Genomic DNA, 26,507 nt, shown 5'->3' on the forward strand with positions numbered 1-26,507 from the left:
TGCAGCTGGCATCAATCCTGTTGCTCTGGTCATTAGAGAGAGGTGCACAGGTACTCCCAGCCATGAGCGTGGGGTGCAGGAGAATATATGGAACGCAGGGAAATCGTACTGAGCCTGACAAACAATTAACGATGGAGCAGATGGTGCCCCTGCAAAACATTCAATAATAAATGTGTGCGTGCGCCGGAATCAGTGACTCTAAGTAGGACAACCTAAAAAGGTATGCCACTTATCCTGTGGGCAAGCAGGACTTTACAGTTCTTTTAATAATCCCTTTATCCTGCGATTTCTCCTGTGACCCTGATTTCCAAAGCAGGAGGTCAGCCTGGCCGGCCGAGTGCAGCCCTCCCTCTAATTGAAGTCCGGCTCTGTCCCGCCCGAGCTGCCGGATCCTGGCCTGGGCTGCAGCCCGGGCTGCTCCTTTGTCACTGAGCATACCCGTGAAAATTAAATGAACATTCGGTGGTAGGCATGTTTGCAGAGAAGAAGGAAAATACTGTTATGTAAAGTGCCATCACATTTTGATACCGAGTCTAGAGGCATTCCTTGCACAAGGGAGGTGAGCGTGGATGCGTCCGCCCTGGTTCCTACAGACAGTCCACAGCTCAAAGTTACTACTTTTTGTTTATGCAGAGATTTATTTTTCTTTTCAAAACATAGTTTTAAGTGTTAGATTTTTTTTTTTCTTTTTAGTTGAAAAGGCCTTAATTTAAATTTTTTTAACCATCTGCTCTTTTAGGATCCCCCTAGTGTAACCTTAGAAAAATGAAGAATACATCTTTAAATCTTGTTTGGTTTGAATGAATGGGTAGATAATCCTGATCAGATGTTTCTTTAGAGAATAATGTTTAAAACGATTATGGAACTTAGCTGTCCTGTCTGTTTCCTAGGTACAGTATTTTCATTTCAGTTGTGAAGTCATTAGGGGTCATCCAAGGTAACCGTTTATTAAAATAGTCCTCTTTTGTTTCAGATTTCCTGTTGAGATGCTTTAACATGTAAAAATCTCCCCGCTGATGTGTCATGTTAGCTTTCCTAACCTCTAGATAGAAACCACAAAGCAGCCTACATAGCTGTATGACTGGTTACCCACCTACATAAACAATAATTACTGCTAAGTGGGAAATTAGATGTCACATTTTAAGTCTAAATGAAAGTAAAGTATTTGAGAATACTGTCATTAAATGCGTAAAGCTAATCGCGGTTCTCTCACTCTGTTTGTTTTGTAGGACATTTGGGCTTCCAGGACAGTTTTGTCACATCAGGTGTTTTCAGTGTGACTGAGCTAGTAAGAGTCTCACAAAGTAAGTATCATTTTGTGGCCGGTTTATGTGGTTTCTGCAATCCAAGGTGTTTTTTATTCCTTTGATTTTTATTGTTCCCTTCCTCAATTCAGAAACAGCATCTTGAAAATTAGGACTCTCTCCTCCCCTCTTCTTGCCAGTGGGCAGCATTTTTGTGCCACTTCTTTTAATCGGTGAAAATAAATCAGCAGAATTTTAAAGTGAGCTGATAAATAATTTGATTCTGCAAACTTGCATGTGCAAGTTGATAAACTCGTCTGGTACCCAGCTGAAAATGAGCAGAGTGCAGACAAATGCATACAGAAATCAGCTTCCCGTGGATCCCTTGCAGGATCCAAGGACTGCATTGTAACCAGACCTCTGGAAATTACCTGATCCGTGCACATAAACCTGGAGATTTTCTGATGCTGTTTTCCTCACATTGTGTTCATCCATGCCGTGTGTACATGTCTGTGTGTGTGATTCTCGGGGCTGTCCCAGTGCAGGGCCAGGAGTTGGACTTTGATGATCTATGTGGGTCTCTTCCAACTCGGGGTATTCTCTGAGTTTGAGGTTTGTACACCTGCAAGTTGCTGAAGCCATTAATAATGCCAACAACTGTGCCAACTTCAGCCCTGATAATCTCACACATCCTGACTTCCCCAGGCCCACGTTTTCTATTAGCTGTATGGAATTCTGTCTTCTAGAAGGATTTGGGTTTTGACCTTTAAAGGATGCTAATGCCCCCAGTGTGAGTGACACGCTGCAGCATGATCATTACAGGCTTGTCAATACTCACTAACAACACTGAATTAAGAGTACCTGTCACCACCCTGTTCCATTGATCAAAGGTGCTTTGGCTGTATTTTGCTATGACATAATCCAGATAGTCCAAGGAAAGAGCGTGGACAGGGTCTTGCAGAAACACTGCTGCTAAGCCAGGCCTGTAGGAACAAGTCCTTTTGGGATCTAAAAAACTTCCTCCCTGTGAGGGTGGGGAGGTCCTGGCACAGAGAAGATGTGGCTGCCTCATCCCTGGAAGTGTCCAAGTCTGTGGAAGGTGTCCCTGCCCATGGCAGGGTGGAACTGGGTGAGCTTTGAGGTCCTGTTCCAACCCAAACCATTCTGTGATCTTTTCTCCAGCTAGCGTGGAGCTGTGGGATATTATCACGTTATCACCAATCACTGCTTCAGGTGACACCCTCAGCTCTGTGCCCCTTTAGAACTTCAGGGTGCAACCAATCTCATTAAATGATAAAAATGGTTCTCCTCCTAGATAGCAGAAATACTTGTTTGTGTGCTGGCTCTGGGCATGTAATTGAAGTCATTCTAGGGCTAGAATCTAATTGGCACAAACCTAGTAGAAAATCTGTGGGTTTGAGTCAGAAGACAGAGTTTCTCAGAGGATTTTCCTGGTTTACGTCCTCTTTTGGAAAGACACTAGCTAGTAAATTGGCTTTACATTCAAAAAAAGGATGGTACCGAGGAAAGCGTGGCAAGTGGGAGATACAGGAGAGCTATATGCCCTGGAAAGAGGCAGAGAGAAAAATGTTGTAGAAAACATTTCTCCTGAGCTTCCTTCCCTGACAACTGGTGGGAATTTTGAGAAAAGGGCAAAGTTAAGAGGACTCAGAAGTCAAGAGGAGCTGCTGAGTGCTCAGCACATTTTCGAATCACTTCACTTGCTGAAGTGCTTAAGCAGAGGCTTTGGCATCTAACTGGCTGTACAGGGAGCAGAGACTGGCTGGTACCTGCAGCCAGGGTGGACAAACCCAGGTTGTCACCAGGATTCGAGCGTCTCCGTGTTATGTCCCTTCATTTCAGTGTGACAGCGTGAGGCTTTTGAAGCCCAGAGGGTTCACCCTCCCCCTCTGTCAGGCATCCCGCTTCCCCACAGCCTTATCTTGGCTGGAGGAGCCCTGCACAGCAGAGCTGCCTCTGGACTCTGTCAGCCGTGCTCCATGTGTGCACTTCTCCTAGGAAAGTGCCCCACTCCTGCCTGGAGCCTTCCCAGCCTCCCCCAGAGCTTGGCACCGACCTCCTGAGCGTCGTGTTTCAAGCTTATTAATTTTCCCTGATATTTTATTGTAACTAAACTGAAACACTGGGTATCAGAAATCCTAGCACTCAGCATGTTTTGCAAATTATGAGCTGTGTCTGAGATGTTCCCTCTGCTTGCAGTTGAAGTGCACCACCTTCAAGGATGGGGCACCTGCACGCAGAAAGAGCACGGACTTCACTAGAAATAAGAAAGAAGGTGTTGGTGGGAAAAATGTAAAGATTCAGCTTTTATCTGTTCCAGACACGGGGGTTTGCACTGTTTTTCATGGGCTTTTTAATAATCCTGGGAGGTCAGGACCTCAGTTTTATATCCTGTCTACAAGCCAGCACCTCTACCAAAAATAGTGTCCCCAAAGCATATCGGGATATCACTTCAGAACTGACTCAGAGGGAAGAGTGCCAGCAACTGATTTAGCTACACTGCTTTTGATAGCACCCTGGATTTTCCTTGGAGATGCCCCAGACATGTACTGACCAGCCTTAACCTTGTTTACTTTAGGAGGTCTGAGAAGCCCACAGCCTGACATGCCCTGGCTACCCAGTAGGATATGTTTAGTGTCAAGTCTAGCAGCATATTCCCAGAAAACTCAGTATTAATTCACATGCTCATATTTGAAGAATTATTTAACATAACAGAGCAACAAGGTAATTGCTTCGTATTTGCCTAAATTGGTAGGCAAGGTCTTTTAAAGTTAATGTAACCCTCTGTGGGTTGTCTGCATGTTCCCGTGTCCTGATTTGAGACCAGTCCTCTTTCCAAAAAGGTCATCTTTGTGTGTGCCCACTGATATTTTTCTTTCTGTGCTTGCTTTTGGTAATACAATGATAGAAATAAGTGATTTCCCCCAATTTTAACTGGCTCTCGGCAGCTGTTATCTAAAATTAATCTCACAAAATATTGTGGGTAGCAATTATGTGCCAGGTTTATTTAGCAAAGTTCCCAGAGGTCCACATGACAAGGAGTCTCAAGTAAGAGGCAGTTGTCTCCCTCATGCAAATTTGGGGAATGAATTAATCAAGTGAAAGGTCAGCTGTTTCTGTTATCTATCTTGCCTATCAGTGCTGATCATCACACTTTCTGTGAGCTATTGAACACGTCTAGACTGTGCTGGTAACAGAAACTTGCTTTCTTCAGTCCTATAGATGCGTATTTTCTTTCGAAATGCTGCCCAGCTGCTGAGTCTTGCAGAGCCTAGTAAAACAGAGAAAAGAGATCATAGAAGTGCATCTGAAAAACAAAGACTCCTCTCCAGCCCATCTGATGTGGGTGTTGCAGCTCATGCTGTCAGTTCTCCTCCATTATTAGCAGGCAGAGGGTGTGAGCTCCTCTCTAAGTGTTGTCTGTCACCCCAGATACTGGGGAGACCCTTCCAGATAACAGAGGCTTCATTCTTCCCTCTCTGGAGAGGTCTGTGCTGACAACAAAAGGCTCAGAGGCAGAAGCGTCGGAGATGGACGGGCTTGGGAACTGACAGCCAGCTGTTGGCCAAGTGAAACCTCCTCCTTTTCTCCCCTTGTCAGGAAAATATTCCACTGGCTGTGGGCAGCTATCTCAGGGCACTGGAGGAGACCCTCTGCAGAAGGTGCTGCAGAGGGGTGGCTCCGGTGCCAAAGGTCCCCTTTCCTTGGCAAGGCTGGCAGGTCGTGGCAGGCCGGAGCAGGGAGAAAGGCGCAGGGAATTCACTCCCCCCTTGGCTTTGAGTCTCCACCGTGCGCTCTTGTGCAGGGAGAGCTGCTGGGAAGATCTCCTCCCTCGGAGGTCATTCAAGCAGCCAGATAAACTGCACTGCCCAGGATGTGAAGAAAGATTTAGGATTTATGAACGTTCGCCGGGGCCAAATCAAACATATTTGTTTGGTGGTGTGTTATTTGTCAAAATGACATCATTTCTCGTGCTGATAAACAGGGGAATTCTGACTGCACCCTGGCCTGAAAATGCCACACGTTGGGTTCAGCGTGTGCTGTGTGCAGCGAGGAGCTGCGAGGAGCAGTGGGGGGGACTTGTAATCCTTCTGATGAGCATGTGGCACCACGAGCACACAAACTTGCTCACCGCTCCTGTGTGCACACAGAAATGGGTCCAGCTAATCATCCCTGAAACACTCAGACTAATTCCACGGGTGGGCGGCGCTTCTGTGGGCAGGAGGCTTTGGGAAGCTCAGGATCCTGCCACACTGATTCAGCAGGTGCCAGGCTTGGGGATGGAGCTCTGGGGATGCAGACAGAGCTGGAGTGTCCTTGCCATGAGGAAAAGGGCTGGGATGGAGAGGCACTGCCAGCACTCCAGGCACGGAGCGCGGGTGCGAGCGAGGAAACGCAGCCTGCTCGTGTCTCTCATCCAGCTTTTCCCACCAAAAGTGAATGCCAGCACGTCCTGGGTGCCCGTGGCAAGGTGTGGGGTGCCCTGGCTCTTGTGGAGGGGCTGGGCTGGGCAGGGGATGCCTTCTTGTGGCCCAGGAGAGGAGGAGAGGCTGTTCTGCTCCTCACGGAGCACGTGTGTGCAGCCGGGGTGCGATAAACCCGCTCTCCCTGAGCTGCAGCCCGTGTGTTTTCTGCTATACTAAGCACTACAGTAGTGAAGGCAGTTAAAGTCAGCAGCATGAAAATTAACATTTAAAAAAGATATTCTGTATTCCTTAGCAAAGCAGTGCTATCCAAAAACTCTCTGTGTGGGCTTGCGGATGAGAGGGAGAAAAAAAGATTATAATAAAAAATAGACTGCAGGCATGGAGTGAACAGTTGCCGTGACCTTGCCTTTTGTATGCCATTACACAATTCAATGGCAGTCCACTCAAACCTTGCTCTCGATCAATATCCTATTAAAGCAGCACAAAAAGTCTCTATAAACTTAGTGGTTAGCTATGTTTATAAATGGAACTCAGCATAATTAGATGGTCAATAGCAGGCTGTACTTGTAATTTTAAAATGAACATCACACATTTCATATCTGTTGTATTCGGCGAAACCTCTTTGAATCTAATGATACAGTGTGGAGGAAACAAAGGCCTTGCAAAAACAACAAAAAAAAAAAACCCGACAAAAAACCACCCAGCTCCCAGCAGCAGCACAATGTGTTTCCCTTTGTTTATGGAGTCACAACACAGGAAAAAGTTTATTAGTCAAATGTCATGTTTCTCCCATCTAACCTTAAACACATTATCACTTCACTGCAGTGTTACACGTGTAATGATCTTAGTCACATCCCAGACCCTCTGTAAAAATAAATACGTACAAATGGGAGAAAAAAAAAAAGAGAGAGGCTAAATATTAACGTGGCTTAAAGAAAGTGCCATATTCCAAGGGAGACAAATGCCAGCCTGGCTGGTTTTATTTAGTGGGTTTCCTGTTCCGTAATTCAGTAATTTTTTTTCAAAATAAATATTGCAATTGGGTTAAGTCAGAGGGCTTTTTCTAATTTCTCCGTTATTTTTCTTGACATTTCGGGTGAGGAGCTGAGCTGGAGGGAGCAGGCTGGGAGCAGGGTGCCGCTGCCCTGCTTCCCGGGGGAAGAGAAGTGTCAGGCAGAGGCACCAGCCTTTCTCCTCCTGCTCTCTTTGGGCGAACCAGCTCCTCCTCTGCCCCTCTGAGTGTGTCCCAGCTGCACAGGGAGTTTTGGTGGTGCCAGCAGCTGAAATGGGGGCTCCAGGCTGGGTGTGGGGCAAGAGGGATCCTTCCCTCTCACCTCCTTCCAGCTCACCGCCCTGGGTCAGGTGGCACCTTGATGAGATTTTCGCTTTGACTCACAGTTGCAGTTTCTGACATCCTTTCCCATTTGGAGGATGTTCCTGAGCTGTCAGGAGGTCACTTTGCTGCAGAACGTTTCTTACAGGGGTAATGGTGTGTTTTAGATGTCGTTGCCTGGAGTCTGTGAGGCTGCAGCTCCCACCACACTGCTCTGTGTGGGGCTGGAGCGTGTTCCTGGGGCGTAGGAACAGGGGTCGGGGGATGCTGGGGTGGATTGTCATGTGCTGCAATGAACAGGTTTGGTTTAGACTAAATTTTTTAGTTTAGACAGAGTTTTTTAGTTGAGACAAAAGTTTTGCCACAGTTTGCACCACTTTGATACCTTTGTGTACTCTGCAGAGATGCTGCCTTTGCTGGGAGTCATACACCCACAGAACGGTTTGGGTTGGAAGGGGCCTTAAAGCCCATCTCATTCCTGCAGGGACACCTTCCACTGTCCCAGGCTGCTCCAGCCTGGCCTTGGACACTTCCAGGGATGAGGCAGCCACAACTCCAGCACGCTGTTGTGATTTGTGGCAGTAAATGCAATAACTGCAGGCAATGGTACAAATAGGCTTTGCTGGAAGACAGGCACTGTCAGAAAGGCAGGAGAAGGGATTTTGGGACAGCTCAGCCCTGGGCAACCTTTGCCACGGCACTTCTGGGGCCAGAGACCTTGAGCTGGTGGTGGCAGGGTAGTGGCTGCTGTGCAAGGACTGGCACAGGGTTCAGGTGCTGGCCCCCACAGCCCAGCCAGGCACTTTAACCTCTGCTGGTGTCTGTTAAAGGTGAATTTTGTTCTTTAACTCTCTGGTTTCAAACTGCCATTTGAGTGTGGTGAGGTAGTTTTGGCCGGTGATCCGCACAGCATCCTTCGTGTTTCCTACCCAGGCAGCAACCCCTGTGGGATCAGCCCTTTCTGCTTTGCACTGAGTTTCCACAGTATCAGCAATACCTTGTTCCTACCCTACCCCTGCTCTGGACACACATTCCTTTTTTTCTATAGGGCCAACTCCAGAAATATCCGGGATTTGGGGAAAGGGCAATAAACACAGCAGGGGGAAAGAAAGAAGGGAAGCGTTACCCACATGACAGTTTTTCTTCCTTATCTCCTTGGAATAAAACTGTTTCATAAATCTGGCAATGTCCAGGAAATTCACTGTGCCTCAGAAAGGAGCGGTGCTTTAATTTAGTGCTTGCCTTTTTATGTTCCTCTTTGGAAAACTGTGTGCTTAACCTGTAAGTTGGGCTTTGGGAGGCAGAGGGTGCAGAGGAATTGCTCAGGAAAGGGTTTGCAGAGCACAGATCTGTTTGGCAAGGAAGTTGCTGAAAACTGTGGAGTAGATGCTGCAGAGAGTACCTTTATGATTGATTTCCATTCAAGTCAGACTGACTGCAGTGTGGTCATTTTTCTAACCCATAACTGCACACACTGCAGCAGTCTGCTATCTGCAGGGTGTCTGAATTATAGCAGTCCATGTCCCTGTTACCTTTTACACAAATTACTTACACTGGTTTCTTTTTCCATGCAAATTCATCAGTTTTACAGCCTCTTGTAGCTGCTGTCAGGAAACTGTTGCAGAAAGCACAAATTGATAAAACGAGTTAATTTTACTGTGCTTAATTTTTCTTTCCCTCTGTTAACACACCCTCTCATATGCCCAGTGTGCAGGAAGCGTATGATAGTTAAGAGAAGATAACAAAGGATTTGAGTGGTCTTGTCATAAATTACTTCCCAACTTAATTCCTTTTAATGATCATTCCAGATTTTCTCGAGTTTTAATGGCGTTGTGCATTTTCCGTCCCCGGCTTTTAAAAGTCCGTGGATATCCAGGCTGTTCCCTCTCTGTCTCAATGACGTTCTTAAAAGATCCTTGCCAAACAACAACTAATTGTCTTGTGGGGATGATGAGGCAGCTGCAAAGCAACATTATTCCTCTGTCAAATCTGACACTGTGAGCTCCTTAAGACTTGGGGTGAAATACTGGCCCCGTTACAGTCAGTGGCAGCACTCCCAGCCCAGACATGTTAGCTGGGTGATAGGAGCTATCCTGTCTTCATTTCCTCACTCCTTCCCTGTTGGACTGAAAGATTTTTCCATGTTTGAAAATGGGCCAGGTTCTCAGACCAAAGATTAAACTTGGCTCAGCATCCCTGTGTGGCACTGAGACTGCTTTGCCTTTGTGGCTGCGAATCAGGGCTCTCAGACAATACAGCCCAGGCCAAGCTGGTGCATTGCATTGTGCAGGACGTCCTTTTTCAGATGGCTCTGAAATGTGAGAGCAAATCATGATCTGTAATTGTCAGCCCCCGAAGTTGTATTGTCCTGTAAATAGCACTGGAACAGTCACAGTGGACATGGTACCATTTGCTGTATTAGTGGAATTTCGGCACGAAATCCATTCTCTGCTGATTTCAATGCTAAGCTGCTCTGTTCCTTGTCTGCTCCCAGAAGAGTACAGCACATTGAGTTCATGGCTCGTGCCTGTGAATTTCAGGGTGTGTAGGAATCTGTGATGTTTAATGTGAAACCAAAGATCCAGGACAGGGAAATTGCAGGGATTCATATCCCTTGCAATAAAAATTTCAGTACTGGATAAGGTGATGAGGTGAAGAGTGGAAGCTCACTGCTGGATAAAACTTTTGGGGAGTCATATGTCTCTAGCTCTGATTTAGCTGGAGGAGAGGCCAGAGGAAAGCTCAGATGCTCTTAGGCAGAAAAGAACTCAAGTTTCTCGTCTGCTTTTTTAACCTCTGTGCTTTGTGGTTGTAACATCACATGTACCCCAGAGGTTCTGAGGTGTATGCTGCTTATAGATCCTGCCAAGCACTCTACAGGGATGATGCAGCCTATCTGTAACCATGCCAATAGAGACAACGTGGTCCTAAAAGCAACAGGTTTCATTAAATGTTAGCATGACATTAATAGAAAAGCAGCGCTTAGAGAAAGTCATGCCGTAATTGTTTAATTTTAAAAAATAATAATAATATCTTTGGAGAAATGTAAGAGAGATTCTGTGTCATAGAACATTGTATTCTTGATAAAATTTCCATCTTCCTGATTGCAATGCCAGGTACCATTAGCATTTCCTAATTTCCACATCCCACCTGTTCCCATCGTGCAACTAAACACACTCATGAGGAAGAAGAAAGTGATTTTGAAGTGCTATTCATGCCATATTCACATGACTTACTGACTGCAATCTCTTTTGTTTCCCCAGCACCGATAGCTGCAGGAACAGGCCCTAATTTCTCCCTCTCAGATTTGGAAAGTTCTTCATACTACAGCATGAGCCCAGGAGCAATGAGGAGGTCTTTACCTAGCACATCCTCTACCAGGTAATTTAATCTCTGCCTACTACCAGGTTCCTTGGAAACCCAGGCCAGCATCATTACTCATCTGGGAAAGTAACCATTAAATTCTCTGACAAGCTGTTTGGGGGCCTCACGATGTGGAGCTGTTTCAGATTCACAGAGCTGAATGTTCAGCTGGATTGCAGTAAAGTTCTTTTTGTGTGTACAAGCCTCTAAGAAAAACTGCTGCATGGACTTGTGTAGCTCCTGGTTGTATCTGGGTGTATCAGGAGAAGTTCCACTGGAATTGTTGAGTTTCAGCTTGTGGCAGAAAAAGAACTTGGAACATATTAAGGTGCAAGGAAAGTCTTAAGATAGACTTACGTGTATTCTTTATTGTAGAAAGTGTTACCTGTGAGACGAAGAATGTTTTTAGGACCTTGTTCTATAAAGCGTTTCGTTTTCATAAAGCATTTAGAAGTTTGTGACTCAGCCTTTGGAAAACTGAATAGCAAATGCAGATGACTGCCCCATCTGATTTTGATTTCAGCTTAGATGCCAACTATCAAACAAGGATATTTTTTATTTTTTACCTTTCACTTTAATCATCCATGAGATTAGATTTATAAACAAGCTCAGTCACTCGAGTAGTCTTGAACACTATTAAGGAGCCAGATTGATTTTTTTTTTCTCCCACAGCCAAAATAGATCACTTATTTCAAAGACATGACAGGAAAGTCTAACTCCAGCCCAACACTCTTTCACGTTTTTATCTCAGCCTGCAGTGCCACCAGCTTTGCAGTGAGCAAGTACACGTGTGAAAAACCTCTACAGTTCGAATATAGCTGTTGTTTTTTTTATTTTAAAAATAATAATCCTTAACGAGAGGCTTTTAGCAGTAACTTCTTACAGTTTTCAGTGATTGGAAGAACATTCTGTCTTGCACTTAGTGTGCATGTTATGAAGCTCAGTGACTACAATTCCCATTACACATCAATTAAAAACTTTGTGCTGTTTCTTTCTTGCCTGTAAACTGTGTAGCCTACAGCACTCATCATTAGCACCATTCTCAGGTAGAATTTACTGGTGACTCCAGAAGCAAAAGTGAGGTTATTAATGTTACTTAAGAGCTCAGTTGTTGCTCTTCTATTCTTCTGCAAATAGCTACCACTGATAAGGAGCTAATTATAAACAGCATGGGTAGTTAATAACTTGGTAAAATGTTTGTTTTCCTCTCATTAGGCTGTTCCCAGTCAGAAAAAAAAAAAAAATTCTTTAAATACACAGACTCAGCAGAATTATCAGGCGGTAATTATATTGTATGCACACAATTTCCCCTATTGACACATAACAATTCTCTAAATTAAGGAATGGCCAAACCTGCATTCCACACATGCCATAAGAGTTATTCTTCCTGTTTCTCACCAACTGGTTTTGCACACCCGCCAGCTCCTACCTGTGCAGAGCTTCGGGTGGGGAGGCTGCAAGCTCCAAACCAATAGTGGAAGATTTTATGTCTGTTAAATGTGTTCCCGCTACACAGAGGAGCCTGTTCTTGAATGCCTTAAGTCTTAATAGAATACAGATTTGGGGGGGGAAAAAAAAAAAGTGAGCTGGCCCAGCCTTGGAAAAGTACTTAGAAGAGAAATTCTCAGTAAGGTCTCCACGCAGTCTGTACAACTCATTATGGAAAACAGAGCCAAGCTGAGTGTCTTTGGCTCTGGGATCCTCTCCTTGCAGAACTGCTGGAGCCAGTGGCCACCAGAGACCACTCAAAGGGCTCTTCTGTGTCCTGAGCCTCTGGTGAGGGAGGTGTGATGCATCACAGGGGGATTCTTTAATGCTGACACTGGCCAGAGATACCCATTGGGGGCTTTCTATGCTTGCTGGCACAGCTGCAGAGTCAAATGCTTCTTATTGTAGGATAACGTGAACGTTTGAACCAAGAATGGATTCTTCCATCATTCACTTGCCTATGTTTCTTCTTATGGGACCGAAGTCTGGGCTAATTGAAAAGACTGAAAATAAAAGTTTGAACTGGTAAACAATTTGCTTTCAGAATTAGCCGTGAAAAAATCTGGCAGTGAAAATAAGTCTCATGTGTCATCACCATATTCATTCAAACTGCAAGAACCACGCAATGCAAATGAAATTCTTGCCTTTTTATTGACCTCTGCTTGCTTTAAAAAATGTCCTACTTCTGAATCTGTGAAAGCCTAAATGTCAGACTAACTTCTGGTCAAACTGGTGCGTGTTTAGGGGTTTGGCCTGTGAAATGTTGTTAGGTATCTCACCAACGCGCCCTAAATCTGTTCTGCCTTGAGTTATTCTCAAGCATGCCCCAACAGCAGTGCCTTGGTTGCTCTTCCATGCCTTCATTATGTGGTTTTTTTTTGCATTCTCAGCTCCACAAAACGTCTCAAGTCTGTGGAGGATGAGATGGACAGCCCTGGTGAGGAGCCGTTCTACACAAGCCAAGGGCGCTCTCCGGGCAGTGGCAGCCAGTCCAGCGGATGGCATGAAGTGGAGCCAGGTAAGCCCCGGCTCCCAGAGCCCCAGAACATCATCTCCACTTGCTCTGTTTCGTTATCAGAATCGCTGTGTTAGAGAGCTGACCGGTTCTAGACGTCTCGTCACTTCTGAGAAACGGCCTAATGAAAATATGGCAGTGGTTTTATTGCTCCTGCAGCTGTGAATGTTTCTGTAGTGTGTCACTTCTGTGTTTTGGCCAAATATCTGAAGTATTTAAATAATGCAGCAGAAGATAGGCGGTCTTTTTTCTGTCAAATTGTCCAGATTCAGTTCTGGGATAGCTTTTTCTAGCAAAAAGGAGTACCTGTCTGGGCCGTGCTCCATCAGTTATGCTGCTTAAATAAATATCCCTAAACTTGTATAAGGTGGAAGGACTTCTCAAGCATTATACAACACTTGAGATCACTTAGTAATGACTTTTAAGAGACTTACAGAAGGAGTTGTTTTATTAATCTGTAATGCTGTGAAGTGTGATTGGAGGCTTCATATCAAAATAGATATCACTGGGTGTTACACTTCAGAACGTTGGGGAAACTCTTTGGCCTCTTCTCAGTTAATTTTTGTGTGTGATCTTTCCTGTTGATCATTTTTTTGGGTTATGTTATGTTACATACTTAACTGTCCATTGATCACTTATCCTGAGATCATCTGGGTGCTTAATACTATTGGAAATATTTTTCTGGGTCAGTGCTATGTGCATAGGTGAAGTTCATGCCTCACTGCTGCTTACAGCTAAATAATCAAGTATTTATTGCCAATAAAAATAACAGAAGTCTTATTTGTTAGAGGAAGGCAAGCAGTGCCTCCCAGGGTTTGAGAAGGTCCTCTAAAAGTGCAAAGGATCTTTTGCAACACATATTTTTTGTCCTTCTTGTTTGCCTGGATTTAAAATAGTATGGGTTTGGTTTGTTTGGAAAAAACACATGCTTGTCCAGGGCACTGTGTATAATGAACTGTACAGCACAGAAAAGTAAATTCGACCTGCACAGCATTAAAATCAGTTCTGTGGGCACTTGGCCAGCCACCTATATCCTTCATCATGTAGGAAACATACCCACAGCTTTCTCTGGAGACCCTGTCAAACAGCTGTCCTTTACAGCATGCCCAGAAAGTCACCAAATTTGGGCTATTCCAGACTGGGAGGAGACTGATTCCTGTGCCTGGGAGCCCTTGGAGGATCCCCTGCCAGCTGCCCTCTCTCCTCTAATGAGGAGGAGCCAGCTTGTGGGCCCTTATTGACTGCAGATGTGGCACTTTGGCAGGAGGAGAGGGTGGACCTGCAGGCAGACAAGTGCCAGGCTCCCCGTGACTGCCTTGCCACCGCCGTCCCCAGGGCTCTGGTGTTTGCTCCGAGGTGTCCTGCTCCACGGGCACCAGGGGCCGTCCCCTCCGTCAGCTCCAGGCTCCAGATGATGTAAGGCAGAGCTTCACCTTGTGCTAAACCTCTGCTCGCGAGGCGGCAGGAACGCGGACGAAAGCTCGGCGCCCGCTGAAAGGGAGAGATCACAGCCTGCTCTGCAGACACAGATGGCTGAAAACTGATGGGGTCACTGCTTCTGCATCACTGTCAGGCCGGGGGACAGCTCCCCCCAAAGTTTGGGGTGCTCGTTGTTAATGATAAATGCTCTCCATTTGTGCAGCAGCCAGAGGTTGGCTATTAATTCTGCTGTCACTTCTGGTGGTTTTTCCCCACGTGTGGTCATTACCTCTGGCTCATCCAAGTCCTGGCTTTGATGGTGGCACCGAGCTGCTGAGCTGGGCAAGGGAAGTACCCAAAGCCTTACACCTCCAAAGCACCTCTGCTGCTCTTGGCACCACTGGGTGCCCGTCGTGAGGAAGCACAGCTGCCTATGTCAAACTTCCTGAGGTGCTCAGAAAGGCAAGAACAAGTCAGGGTTCTTCCTTCCTCGTGACCTTCCTCACTTCTTATAGAAAAATCCCAAATTCTGCTTAGTCTTGCCTGTAAAATGGCAGAAAATCACCTTGCAGCATCAGGGACTGTAGCCAGGTACCAACTAGATATAGCTCAGATTCACCAAGCCATCTATCACTGTCACAGCTGTGAAAAAAAAAGAGCTTTATCCTGCCCACGTGGGATGCACTTCCAAGCCATCCTTGTGCTATATCCACGCAGCCCCACCCCAGTGCTTCTGCCGTGGCTTTCCAGCAGCCTGTCCTCTGAATTCATTGCCTCAGCTTCTCTGTAAAACAGGGTCACTGCAAGAGCACGGCTGACAGAGGGATTACCTGAAGAGCCACAGCTCATCAGTGGTGAAGGACAAAACAGTGCTGAGTGTCCTTCTCCACCAGGGCAGCAGTGGTGTGTCACTGGCCCGTAGTGCTCCCCTGAGGGACACATCCTGCTGTGGTCTGTGACATCACACCTGGGTCTGACACTAACCTGTGGCCTTTTGTGTTTGACGTGGGGGTTTCACCTCCAGAAGTGTAAAATGTTTTAGGAGTCTTTAGTGGGGCATCTGCCTAGAAAAGAATTTGGTCACCTGAAAGCTGTCCGAGTGATGTTAACATCCCATTTTAGCTGGGGGCTTTCCACAGCATTCCTCTCTGAGAGGGAGCTTTGGAGCCTGGACCAGTTTCAGATCCATCCTTTCTGACATCTTTATTTCCAGAGAAAGGCCTTGCCATTTATTTAATCTACAATCAAAATGGTGGCACAGTTTTTAGCATACAGTAATCTCTGAGCTTCGGTGTTTTGTTTTCTTCTCAGTGAAATTCGCAGTAGAAGTTTAAAGACTAAACCCGTCTTCTTGTTTGACTTGGCATTTCTTCCCTGCGGCTCATTTTGCGCTGTGTGGGATAACACAGGTATCAGCAGTGCAGACTGGTGCTGTTTCAGAAGACAGGCTGAAGTTTTATCCCGTGCTGGCAGAGTAGCGCAAGCCAGGTTTCCAAACTCCATAATTAAACCCTGTCCTTTGGGTTACTGGCCAAACAACAGGAGGAGGAAATCAGACCAAGGAAAGGAAGCTTAGACTTGTCTGCGGGATGGCTGCTCTGGCTGGGAAAGAAAGTTCAGAGAGGAGCCAGCAGCCAACCTCCCAGCCCAGTAGGATCCACACCAAAGATAATAATACATCCTTTGCCTTTATTGCCTTTGAGTAGATTGCTTCCTCACAGGAGATTTAGATTTATGCAGAGATAGCTTCTTGGCCTATATGCCTTGACAGGTTTATGGGAGCGAGAGGATGAATATTCCATCTCTGTGTGTCGCATCTGCTTAATTTTGAGGTGTGCACATGAGAAAGAGGGGAGACTCAAACACTGGAGCAGGTGTGAAGCACACACGTGCTCGTGGCACAAGCACTGGGAGAGGGTGGTAGTGGAAGGTGTGGCCTGGGACAGTGCAGGGAAATCAGGTCTGTGTGAGAGGGGGATGGAAGAAATGCACTTCAAAGAGAGCAGAACGTAGAAGAGAAAGGGAAAATGAGAAGACAGCTTTAGACCATACAGAAGGGAAAAAGAACAAATGCCAGAAAAACAAAGATTTGACTTCCTAGAAAGGAAATATGAAATGGAATATGTGAACTCCTCTTAGAGAAAGAGAGCACTCCAGGCAGAGGGTTATTTACCGCCAGCCGTGACTAGTCACTCTACATCTGTCTCCATTTTTTTTCCCTTGAACAAATTCCCTTTTTGGATACTTTTCTTCCTGCTTTGCTTCCCTGTGATTGCCCCTGTAAGTGGTCTTCGGAGGGCAGGCTGTATGCTCAGAACATATGTGCAAACTGGCTGGAGAACAGAGGAGGACAAAACCACTCTGTGTGCTATTTAGATTAGGCAGTCGATGCTTCCCTCGTGCCTACTCCTGGGGTCCCCGCTGTGTGCAGGATACAGCCTGCACCTATTGTCCATCCACAGCCCTTCCTCTGAGCTTTTCCTTGCTCTGCTGAGGCACCCTGATGTCTGTCTCACGTGGGGACTTTGCTGGGTGTAGATCCTCTGTGCTTCACCCACCTGGGTGCAGATCCTTCATGCTTCACCCACCAGCAGCACGACCTTTCCCTTCAGGGCACATCAGGCTTGCAGTGATGAGCAAAGGACTCAGCTTTGGGGTTTTTTTACGGATGTTTCCTGTGACCAAGGGTGCAGCGCTCTCCTTGTACGTCAGACGTGACAGCCAAAGCAAACCCCAGCATTAATCCCACGTTCCTTGTGCTGTACTCCTTGAGTCTCACATCCATTTACCTGCACTCGAAAGCTCCTGGGGAGCTCTCCGACCTAAAAAGGCTGGAGTCTGCCAGAAAAGATGAATTTCCTTTCACAACAGGAAGGCTTAGGAAGTAAAACAAAGCAGACATGTAGTAAATTACTTCTGCTTTTCAAATACCTTTTGCGGTATCCTCCTTACCATTACTTTATCTCAGCACTTTCAGTACATAACTCTTGTTAACTGAGAAGAAGGGCAAGAGAGGATAAAGATGATGTTAGTGAGAAAATAAGGCAACATCACACTGGCTTTGAACTCCTGCGCAAAGCTGGCCTGTGCTCAGTTCTGTGGCAGCTCTGCTTGTAACGGGGGGAAGCCATAATTACAGGTATATGTTTTTTAATTCCATAATAAGCAAAGACTGAGTTAATGTATATCTGTATTCCACTTGGGCATTTTTTTAACGCGTTCACTTGATCCAGTCCAGGAGTAATGTTCACTTTGTGCTCCCTCAGTCATTTTGTGAAATATATGGATGGTGTTTGCCAAGTCTGCTTCTATTGTGTTTCTACAGCATGGCACGGAAAGAAATGTTTAAGATGCAAATTCCGAGTATCCTATTGGATTCTTTACTTTAGGTATTCTACTTGTTTCTTTACTTAGATCTTCTACTTCTATTTCCACACGGTAGTTTAGTCCCTAGAGGACAGTAATCCCAGGAAAGGTACATGTTTGCACTCCTTGCACTTCTTGAGGTGTCTGAAGAGACAAACAGTTCTGCTCTGGCTGTGGTCTTGACTGACTTGGTTTGGAAAATGTCTGCAGCTCTGTGGTCCTTTTTCCACTGGAAGGCTGGTGTGGCTGTTCATGTCATGGTCATCCCCTTGCCCCAGCTCCACCCTGGATGTTCTGCTCCTGTTAGGCTGTGCTGGGCTTTGTGTGTCTTCACCTTGAAAACCCCAGGAAAAAACCCAAGACTTCCAGTGCAGGAACCTGAAGGAATTAGTAATACCACTTGCACTGCATGGCTGATTGACATATCCACAGTTCCAGGGGCTTACGAGGTTGATAATTTTACATGAACCTGCAGAAAGCTCGAGAAGTCTCCGTCAGACTGCTGGACTCATCTGTGGTGGTAACGATGCTTTTAAAGTCAGCCTCGTGATTGCTCACTGAACCACCCAGGCTGCTGCTGCTTGTTCTCATGCCACCATCTATGGGACTGTCTGAAAACAGTTTCTGAGGAATTCCTATGCAACTGATGAGCTGAGATCTTATTTTGGAGTATTTTCCTTGCAGTGTCAGTGACCCCTAACTTAGCGGTGCCGTGCCTCTCCCCATGGCTGGTTATGGAACAACCACATGCAGGCAACCAGTCCAGAACTTGTTTCAATAATGCTTTTCTTAAATCTGGCACGGGCTTTCTCCTCAGTATGCAAGAAAACTTCTCCATATTTACTGGGAAACTTTTATTTATGCCATATGCATCAGAAAAGCTCATTCAGGCATAGTTGAGATGACCACAAGAGCTTGTTTTCAGCGTCTGTTTGGAATTATATCTTGGAAATTTGAGAGAAAGTGCTATAAGGGAGATCCTAGATCGTGCTCTTTATGCCCTAAGCACGGTTGTTGCCTGGCACTGCCTGGAAGATAAAATACGTGTGGTGTGTCCCAGCATCAGCAATGCAGAGTGTGTCTGATCTCTCCTCAGGCAAAAGGTCTGTGGGCTCATCAAAGGCCTTGACGTTGTGCACTAACTCATAGCCCAGAGAAGTTTTCACTGATTGGGCTGCATTACTGCCGATGATTCAAGGGACTGACTGCAGAAAATAGGATGAAAAACACGAGAACCATGTATTATACAAAATAAGGAATAGAAAAATAATCCCTTTTCACTGGGAAAACATTCAACTTCAGACCTGGAGTATTCAATGTCAAATAATTCTCTGGCACTACTTCTCAGTGACTTGCTGCAGTGGGCAGTTTTCACTGGATCATAACCAGACACAGGAATTTCATGATCTTTATTAATTTCCTTGAGCTGAACTTTTTTGGATGCTCATAGGCCTACAGAAGAAAGACAAAGCGTAGGTAACATCACTTTTCCTTAGACCAGAGGAGGTCTACATCCAGGATCCCTGCCAGTTGTGTTTACTCAGCGTTTCCCAGATGTGACTTTGAATTGCCCTCTGGTTCTCAGTGTGTGAGGTCAGGCAGTCCCAGAGCTGTTCTGCCTGTACCTGCCTCGTGCAGCAGCTTCATTACACACCTCAGCACATCTCCCAGCAGGCACCGGTGCCATTTTTTCCTCCATTGAACTTAATATCCAAAGATAGTGGGAACATTTCACACAGAATGGTTCAGGCTGGAAGGGACCCCAGTGGGGTCATCTAGTCCCACCTCCCAGCTGAAACAGGGTCATCCCAGAGCACAGGGCACAGTCTTGAATATTTCCAGTGAGGGAGACTCCACACCCTCTCTGGGCAACCTGCTCAGGAATAAAAGTTGTTCCTCATGTTCAGGAGGAACTTTGTTCCTTAACATGGAATTCAGCAAGGCCCCACATGCAGGCAGCCACCTAAAAAGCTGACTCCAAGTGAACAGGTAGATGCTTGAAGTGGAATGTATGATAGGAACACACTTCAAGGAACTCCAGCAGCTGTAGGATACAGAGCTTTCCTTAAATGTCTTTTTTTTCATAGAGTCCATGTGTTGCCATATCCCTGCTCCCTGCATTACAGTATCCCATCAAAACACAAGCTGCCCAGTGGTTTTCAAGAACATAAGATTTTTCTTTTCTTCTAAGAGCAATAACACTTATCAACTTTTACTGAAATACCATATCAGCTCCTTGTCACTGGCAGTCTACAGTTCCTGCCGCTAAAAGTTTAATGCATTTACAGGAGCACTTAGGCATCAAGACTTTGATATCACAATCTGTTAGTCACAGGTGCTACATGATAGGTTTGTGTTAGCACATTATAGATCTTTTATCAGATACTGCACAAAATGTGTGTGTTTCTCTGCCAGGCAATCAGAATCAGGCTGCTGCATAGCTGATGAGTTACTCACCAATATAAGTTGTTGTTTATTTTAAGCAGAACTTTTCCCAGAACTGCACCTTAATGGATAAGTTAAACTCTAATTGGTCAAGGCCAGTGAAGACCAGGAACTTAATGGAGCCAGGAAGAACGCAGCAGGTCCGTGGTGGTGCTTTGAGCATTGTCAGTCTTTCACAGTGGCATTCGTCAAGTCAAGTGATTAACATTGCTCATTTGCCATCACAGGCAGAGTCATTTTGACAGCAAATTACCACTGGATCAATAGCTCAGCTTGTCTTTGGCAATCCACGTAGTAGCATGAGACCTGTGACAACATGCCATGCTGCTGGCAGTGCTGCCTCAAAACCATGGAAGGGAGTTGGAGGTGCGGGGAGAACTGCTCACCCAAAAGTCAGTTCAGATTGAAAAGTTCTAGATATTTTCACATCCCTCCAAGGCTGCTTTTATTATTTTTTTTTCCAGACACTGGACAACACAAAAGACTTGGCCTTGGGATTCAGCCTAAACTGTACTTTCCATTTTTAATAAAATTAGTAATCCCATGCAAGTGTTGAAGCACATGCCTCAGCTTTGCTGTAATCCCCTGAGGAAAACATCCCTTCAGCGTGGTCCCGGAGAAGTCGGGCGGTCGGTCAGAGTTGTGGCTTTGCTTCTTGCATCTAGTTCCAGATGTCAGGAAATGCATCGTTTAAAAATGGAGATGGAGCTGTAGGAGTTCCGAGTTGAAAATGCAGAAAGAATTCTCCTGTAGTTATCAAATTAAAGCTGTTTTTGACTGGCCTGGTGCTAACATCACCCCTGCGTGCTGCTTTCACTGACCTCAGCGACCGAGAGAAAAGCAGACCTTTTGTGCACTGTCACAGGGTAAGGTCACCTGGGGTATTTCTGTCACCAGACACAATTCACATCACCTGCATCCTTTTTCAGACATATAGGAAGGATTTCCTGCATAGAAAACTATTCCCTGACAAAGGCTGGAACATTGCTTCCCAATGAGAACAGGATTCCTGGCATGGCAGGGCTGTGTTGGTCATCCACGGGCCTGACCTTCCTCAGACATTGTTGGTGGCCAAGCAACATTTTGTTGCCACCCACTGTTGATCAGAGAATCAAAGAATCACAGCATGGTTTGGCTTGGAAGGGATCCCAAATGCCATCCAGAGCCACCCCCTGTCACAGGCAGGGACACCTCCCACCATCCCAGGTTGCCCAGAGCCCCATCCAGCCTAGCCTTGGACACTTCCAGGGATGGGGGCCCCTCAACCTCTGTCCACAACAGCCCACAGAATGTAACTTAAAGACAGTGATGTGTCTTGGGCTTCACTTTTGACACCAAGTGAAAACTACCACCTTCCTGGGCACTGAGACAGAAGCAGACACTTTCCACTGGTGAGCTCTGAAAGACAGAAGCTCCTCTGCTTGACTCCGTCTGTGCATTTCCTGATGATTTGGGGTCTGTGGAACCTGAATCTTTGTGAGCTCCAGACAGATCTCCTCTGGACCCAGAGAGCCTTGAAGATCATCTGGTAGTGCAGCATGGGGCTGTTTAGTTGCAAAATGGCATTAAACACATTAAAAGTAGTCTTCCAAAAATTGAACTAGTCTTCTTGTTTGCTTCTGGGACCAATTCAGGATGTTGACTTGGATCTATAAACTCTCCTATAGATTAGATCTTGGTTGGGAAATGGACTACATTCCTTTCATGTGCTGTCTTAGCAGTTGAGATCAGCAGACTTGCTTTTTCTAATGTGTTTGGGAAGCAGAAGCAGTATTTTATCTCCTGTGGTATGCTGCTGGTATAGAAATGTTCAGGCTTATTAATTCTTCAGGACACAGGAAAGTCTTCATCACCTGTGTAGGCAGTCATGGGAAAGGACCCACTGCAAAGACTCCATTGAACACTTTCTTTCTTTTTTTTCTTTTTTTTCTTTTTTTTTTTTTTTGAAAGCAGCTGGAAAATATTAGTAATCTTCAGAGCCAATATACAGTACATATCGAGAGCCAGTAAATGATGCATATTATTGCAAATTCCTGTGCACTTCTGCATTTTATAAAACAGATAACTAAAATACTCACCTAGCCAGATCGGTTCCCCCAGGGCTGCACATTTCCAAGCAGAGGACAAACCAAAAACACAAGAACAGAACAAAATTAGCCAAATAGAATGGCTAAGTGTTTGAAACAAATGGTTTTAAGATCACTGAGTGAGGAGCGTGACCTCCTTTTGCATCAGTCAAGGCAACTGTGAAACTTTGTGAAAGAAGCTCACCACAAAACAGCTGCTGGGCTATCTTAGGTAAATAAATTACAAAAAAATAATAATAAACCCCCCCTACACTTTTTACAAAGCACAGCTGTGTAAATATTGCATGAGACAGGGGAGAGGGGGAAGAGATGTAACATACACCCTTTTTTTATGCAGAAGTTCTGCTCTGGGCACTGTTTATTACCATTCCCAGTACACCCATCACTCCAGTGCCTAGCACACAGTGCAGCTACTGTACTCCCTGCACATGTTTGATCTTGGCTTTGGAGGAGAAAACAGGCTTTATTTTAAAGGAAACATTTTCACTCAGAGATAAAAGCTGCGAGGAGAGGTGTTAGGAGACAGGAGGAATTATAAGATCGCGGAATGGTTTGGGTTGGAGGGGACTTTAAAAGCTCATCCCATGGGCAGGGACACATTCCACTATCCCAGGTTGCTCCAAGCCCTGTCCAGCTTGGCCTTGGACACTTCCAGAAGATGGTACAGGACAAGGTACAGGAAGAAGACCAAATCTCATCTCTTTTTTTCCATTCTCTTTCCCACACCGACTTTAGGTGTGCTCCTGCTTCTGCACCAGGTGAGGAGCAATTCTCCTTAATTTCATTGTGCTAGATGCCTACCGCAGTTTTCCTGCTTCTCAACTGCCAGGTACAGCACATTCCAGCCTACAGAAATCTGCCCACAGAGAGGAACAAATGGCTCTTCCCAGCTAGACCAAAGGCTCACCTAGACAGGCAGTGTGCTGTCTCTGACAAGAGCTGGTGGTGGACACTTAAGGAAAGATAACAGTGGGAGAGGCATCCAGCGATCCTTTTCAGAGCTCAGGCTCATGGATTTTGGCAGCAAACAGCTCGATTTCACGAGCCAGAGGTTTTGTTCACATCTGTGTGTTTGCCTTCAGTGAACTTTCCTTTCAGAGATGTGCTTTTAACCCATTCTTTATTTTGGCCTCTACAACATCCCATGGCAGAAAGTTCCAGTTTTACTCAGCACTGCATGAGGAAGAACCACTTCTTTTGTCTGCTGCCTGATCATTTTGCTGGATGCTTCTTAGTGGTTTTCTTTTTCACTGCCAGAAGTAGTGAATAAATCATTCCACAGTTACTTTCCTTCCTTCACGTTAAGTGCTGCCCAACACTTTGACCGCAGCAGCCAGCGAGCACAGGGAAGCACAGAAATCCATCTAGCAGCCTCTTAGCTCAGGTAACAGTTCGGCTGAGTGGCTGCAGAGCCACCTTACACCTGCAGAAAGGCCTGTGTGCTGTGGCAGCAGCTGTGCTGTTCACCCCGAGTGGGTTTTCTGTGACTTCCACCCCAGAGCTCACAGTGTGAATGCAGTGACCCCCCTAGAGCCTAAAGAACGGATGATGTTTTAAGTTCTTTCAATTTCCAGCTTCAAAGAAACTTAAACCTCAGCATCTAGCATGGCTCCAGCTCTGGTCTGGTTCCATCTTGCTCAGGGAAGAGCAGGAGATCCACAACATCCTCCACCTCTGCTTGTCCTCACCACTCTGGCACAGCTCGACTGACATCATCCTTTCTGCTCCTGCCTTACATCGGTGCTCACCGATATTTTTAGTGTGATCTACACCAAAAAGCATAACATAAGAGATCCTCTTGCTAAAATTAGCTGGGAAATTATAGGCTGTTTTACTGTTTTGTGCATAGTCTTCATTTGCCTCAATAGATGTGCGCGCAGATCTTTGAACCCTGAAAAGCCAGACAAGTGAGGTGATATCTGCAGCTCCAAGAGCAGCACTGTGGAAAAAATGGGACTGTTTTATCTCAGCAAGGACTGGAGGCAAAGTCTTGGGTTCCACTTACAGGAGGGGAAAAAAAAAATTATTTAAAAAAATATAAGGATTTCCAATCAACGAGATTTGAAAAAATATAAATGTATGGATTATCTTTCTTTGCATTTAGGGTTTTATTGCAGCAGCCCACGTTTGTTTCCAGGAGTATTATCCATGACCCAGCACACTAATGCACTGCCTTGCTCCTAACAGGAGAAAGCACTTTGGATGTAGTCCAGGCTTAACCCTGTCTTAGGGCTTGCTTTTACTTTTAAACAAAATAACAGCAAATGGAAGTAAAGCATCATCCTGACTCTTCCTCTCGGAGCGTGGCCAATCCTACGTGTGAGGAGCAGCTTTGAGACAGAGGGTGATGCTCATCCCCACTTGGTTCATGACTCCTCTGCCTCTCTCTGCCCTTTCAGTCCCTACAACCCACCTCTGTTCCCCACCCCTGAGTGGGATCCCCTCGGCCACACGTAACCTAAAGGCGCTCTGCAAGGAGCTGCTCCTGGCTGTCCAAGCGTCTGACATCAGACTGATCCCTGAAAGGACCCCTGTCATCCAGGCACGATTGCAAATTCTGGCTGTTCGGAGGTTTTAAAAATTAAAAGGTTCCCCCAAACAGCTGTATTTCTCATGCAAATCCCCCGCCAAATGGTACCTTGTAAGTATTAAAAGAAATTGTTTGTCCTCTGTTACAAAATGAACATCTAGAAACCCATTATTTTGGGAGGGGGAAGGTTTTTAAGAGGACAAAGCAGGCTTACAAACCACATTTCTCCCATGCCCTGTGAACCGTTGTGCTATTGTGATTTTACAGTGCTATTTCTTCACTTTTGCTGGGTTTTTCTCTTTAATGTTATGTGGAAAACCGAGAACAAAAACTGACACTTAATTCTGAGTAAACAGTGGCAGTGACTGAATGGAGACTTGATGTCAAATATACAACCACCCTGGGAAAGTCAAAACCCATTGCTTTCTCCTCTCTTCCAGTTGCGTCCTCTGTAAGTGTATTATCCATAAAATTAGCGATTTAAAAAGGCATCGCAACATTATTTTTCATATTCATAGCATCACTTTAAAAAAAAATGGTTAAAAATCGATTTGCTGGCCTCTTGGGGAAATGCTGTAATGTTTTTGGCTGTCTCCTACTTTCTGCTGCCAGCTAAAAGTACCATCTGGCTTGTTTAGGGCCCTTTTCCATATCAGGTGCTTCCAAAATTCTCCCCAACCAGAGGATTGTTTCGTTGGGTTGCTCTGCCTGCTGAGGCATGTGTCCTGGGCTGGGAATCCTACTGCTTCTGTTCCCTGCCATCTTGCTGACAGTGGTGTGTGTATGTTTGGGCACGGATCTTGCTGCCTCTCTCTCCCGAGGACATTTGCATCATTGTCAGCTGCACATATTAAATTGATATGCAGGGCTCAGAAACACGTATCCCATCTTTTGTCCCTTTGTTTGTGCGATTGTTGTGGTTTTAATTCTTCTTTGACACCTGGAATATCACAAAGCTGCTGATAATCTGTTGGCTACTAAGGGAAATGACATTGATAGAAGGATAATGTGTGTCAGACTTATATCTCGATAATTGCAGACACACCCCGAACCCTCGCAGCTCAGGGAATGAATATCCTAAATCCATTATTAATTTGGAGAGCCGCATGTGGCAGTTGGCTGTGGTGTCATCCTCTCGCTGCAAGAGTCACTTGCGAGGGGTTTTCGGGCAGTTTTTTGGGTGATTCTGCCTGGCCGTGTCGATCCGTGCCTCGTACGAGTCGTTTTTGGTGCGTCCTTGCTGCCATTTCGTGGCAGCGTGAGGAGCTGTAACAAAATGGGGTTGATGTCCTCACTCCTCACGGGAGGAAGGCAGCTCCCCACGTGCCTTCTCCTGCCCAGGACCACCATCCCAAGCAGCTGAGGACTGACGCTCAGTACGTGGCACCAGTTGATGGTGGCGCCTCCTCCTCGGGATCCTTTGTTTTTCAAATTTACCAGAAATTTTCTTGGAAATGGAAACGCATCCCTAAAGGATTTACGAGTCGATTGGGAGAGCTGTAGTTGCAAAGTCCAGGCTTGATGTGATTGTGCGGGAACAGGAAGGGTGTTTCGGAGCAGCTACTGCCGTAAGCTGTCTTGTCCTATTTCAGAAATGATCTGTGCCATACGCTGCTGACTTTTCCTGTCCATCCATTAAAAAGTGAATTATGAAGAGTGCTGAGACAAACAGATAGGAGTTTAACCTCGTTAGTAAATATCAGGTAGCTGATATATACTGCTAGAATGTTACATCACAGCCTCGCTCTTCAATATAAGTTGATGAAATT

General features: G+C 45.6%; 1 protein-coding gene across 11 annotated transcripts in view; it reads left to right on the top strand.

Annotated features, from left to right (window-relative positions):
- NFIA (nuclear factor I A) overlaps positions 1-26,507 on the top strand; it is a 250,817-nt gene that overhangs the window by 158,948 nt on the left and 65,362 nt on the right. For all 11 annotated transcript variants that reach the window (XM_066192925.1, XM_066192928.1, XM_066192926.1 and 8 more), the window contains 3 exons: positions 1,230-1,304; positions 10,289-10,406; positions 12,767-12,894. In XM_066192925.1, coding sequence (XP_066049022.1) covers positions 1,230-1,304; positions 10,289-10,406; positions 12,767-12,894 — 321 coding nt within the window. The remainder of the gene's footprint in view (positions 1-1,229; positions 1,305-10,288; positions 10,407-12,766; positions 12,895-26,507) is intronic.

Source organism: Chamaea fasciata, unplaced genomic scaffold (assembly GCF_029207755.1).
Source record: "Chamaea fasciata isolate MVZ Bird 193981 ecotype frontalis unplaced genomic scaffold, bChaFas1.0.hap1 SCAF_10, whole genome shotgun sequence".
Lineage (NCBI taxonomy): Eukaryota > Metazoa > Chordata > Aves > Passeriformes > Sylviidae > Chamaea > Chamaea fasciata.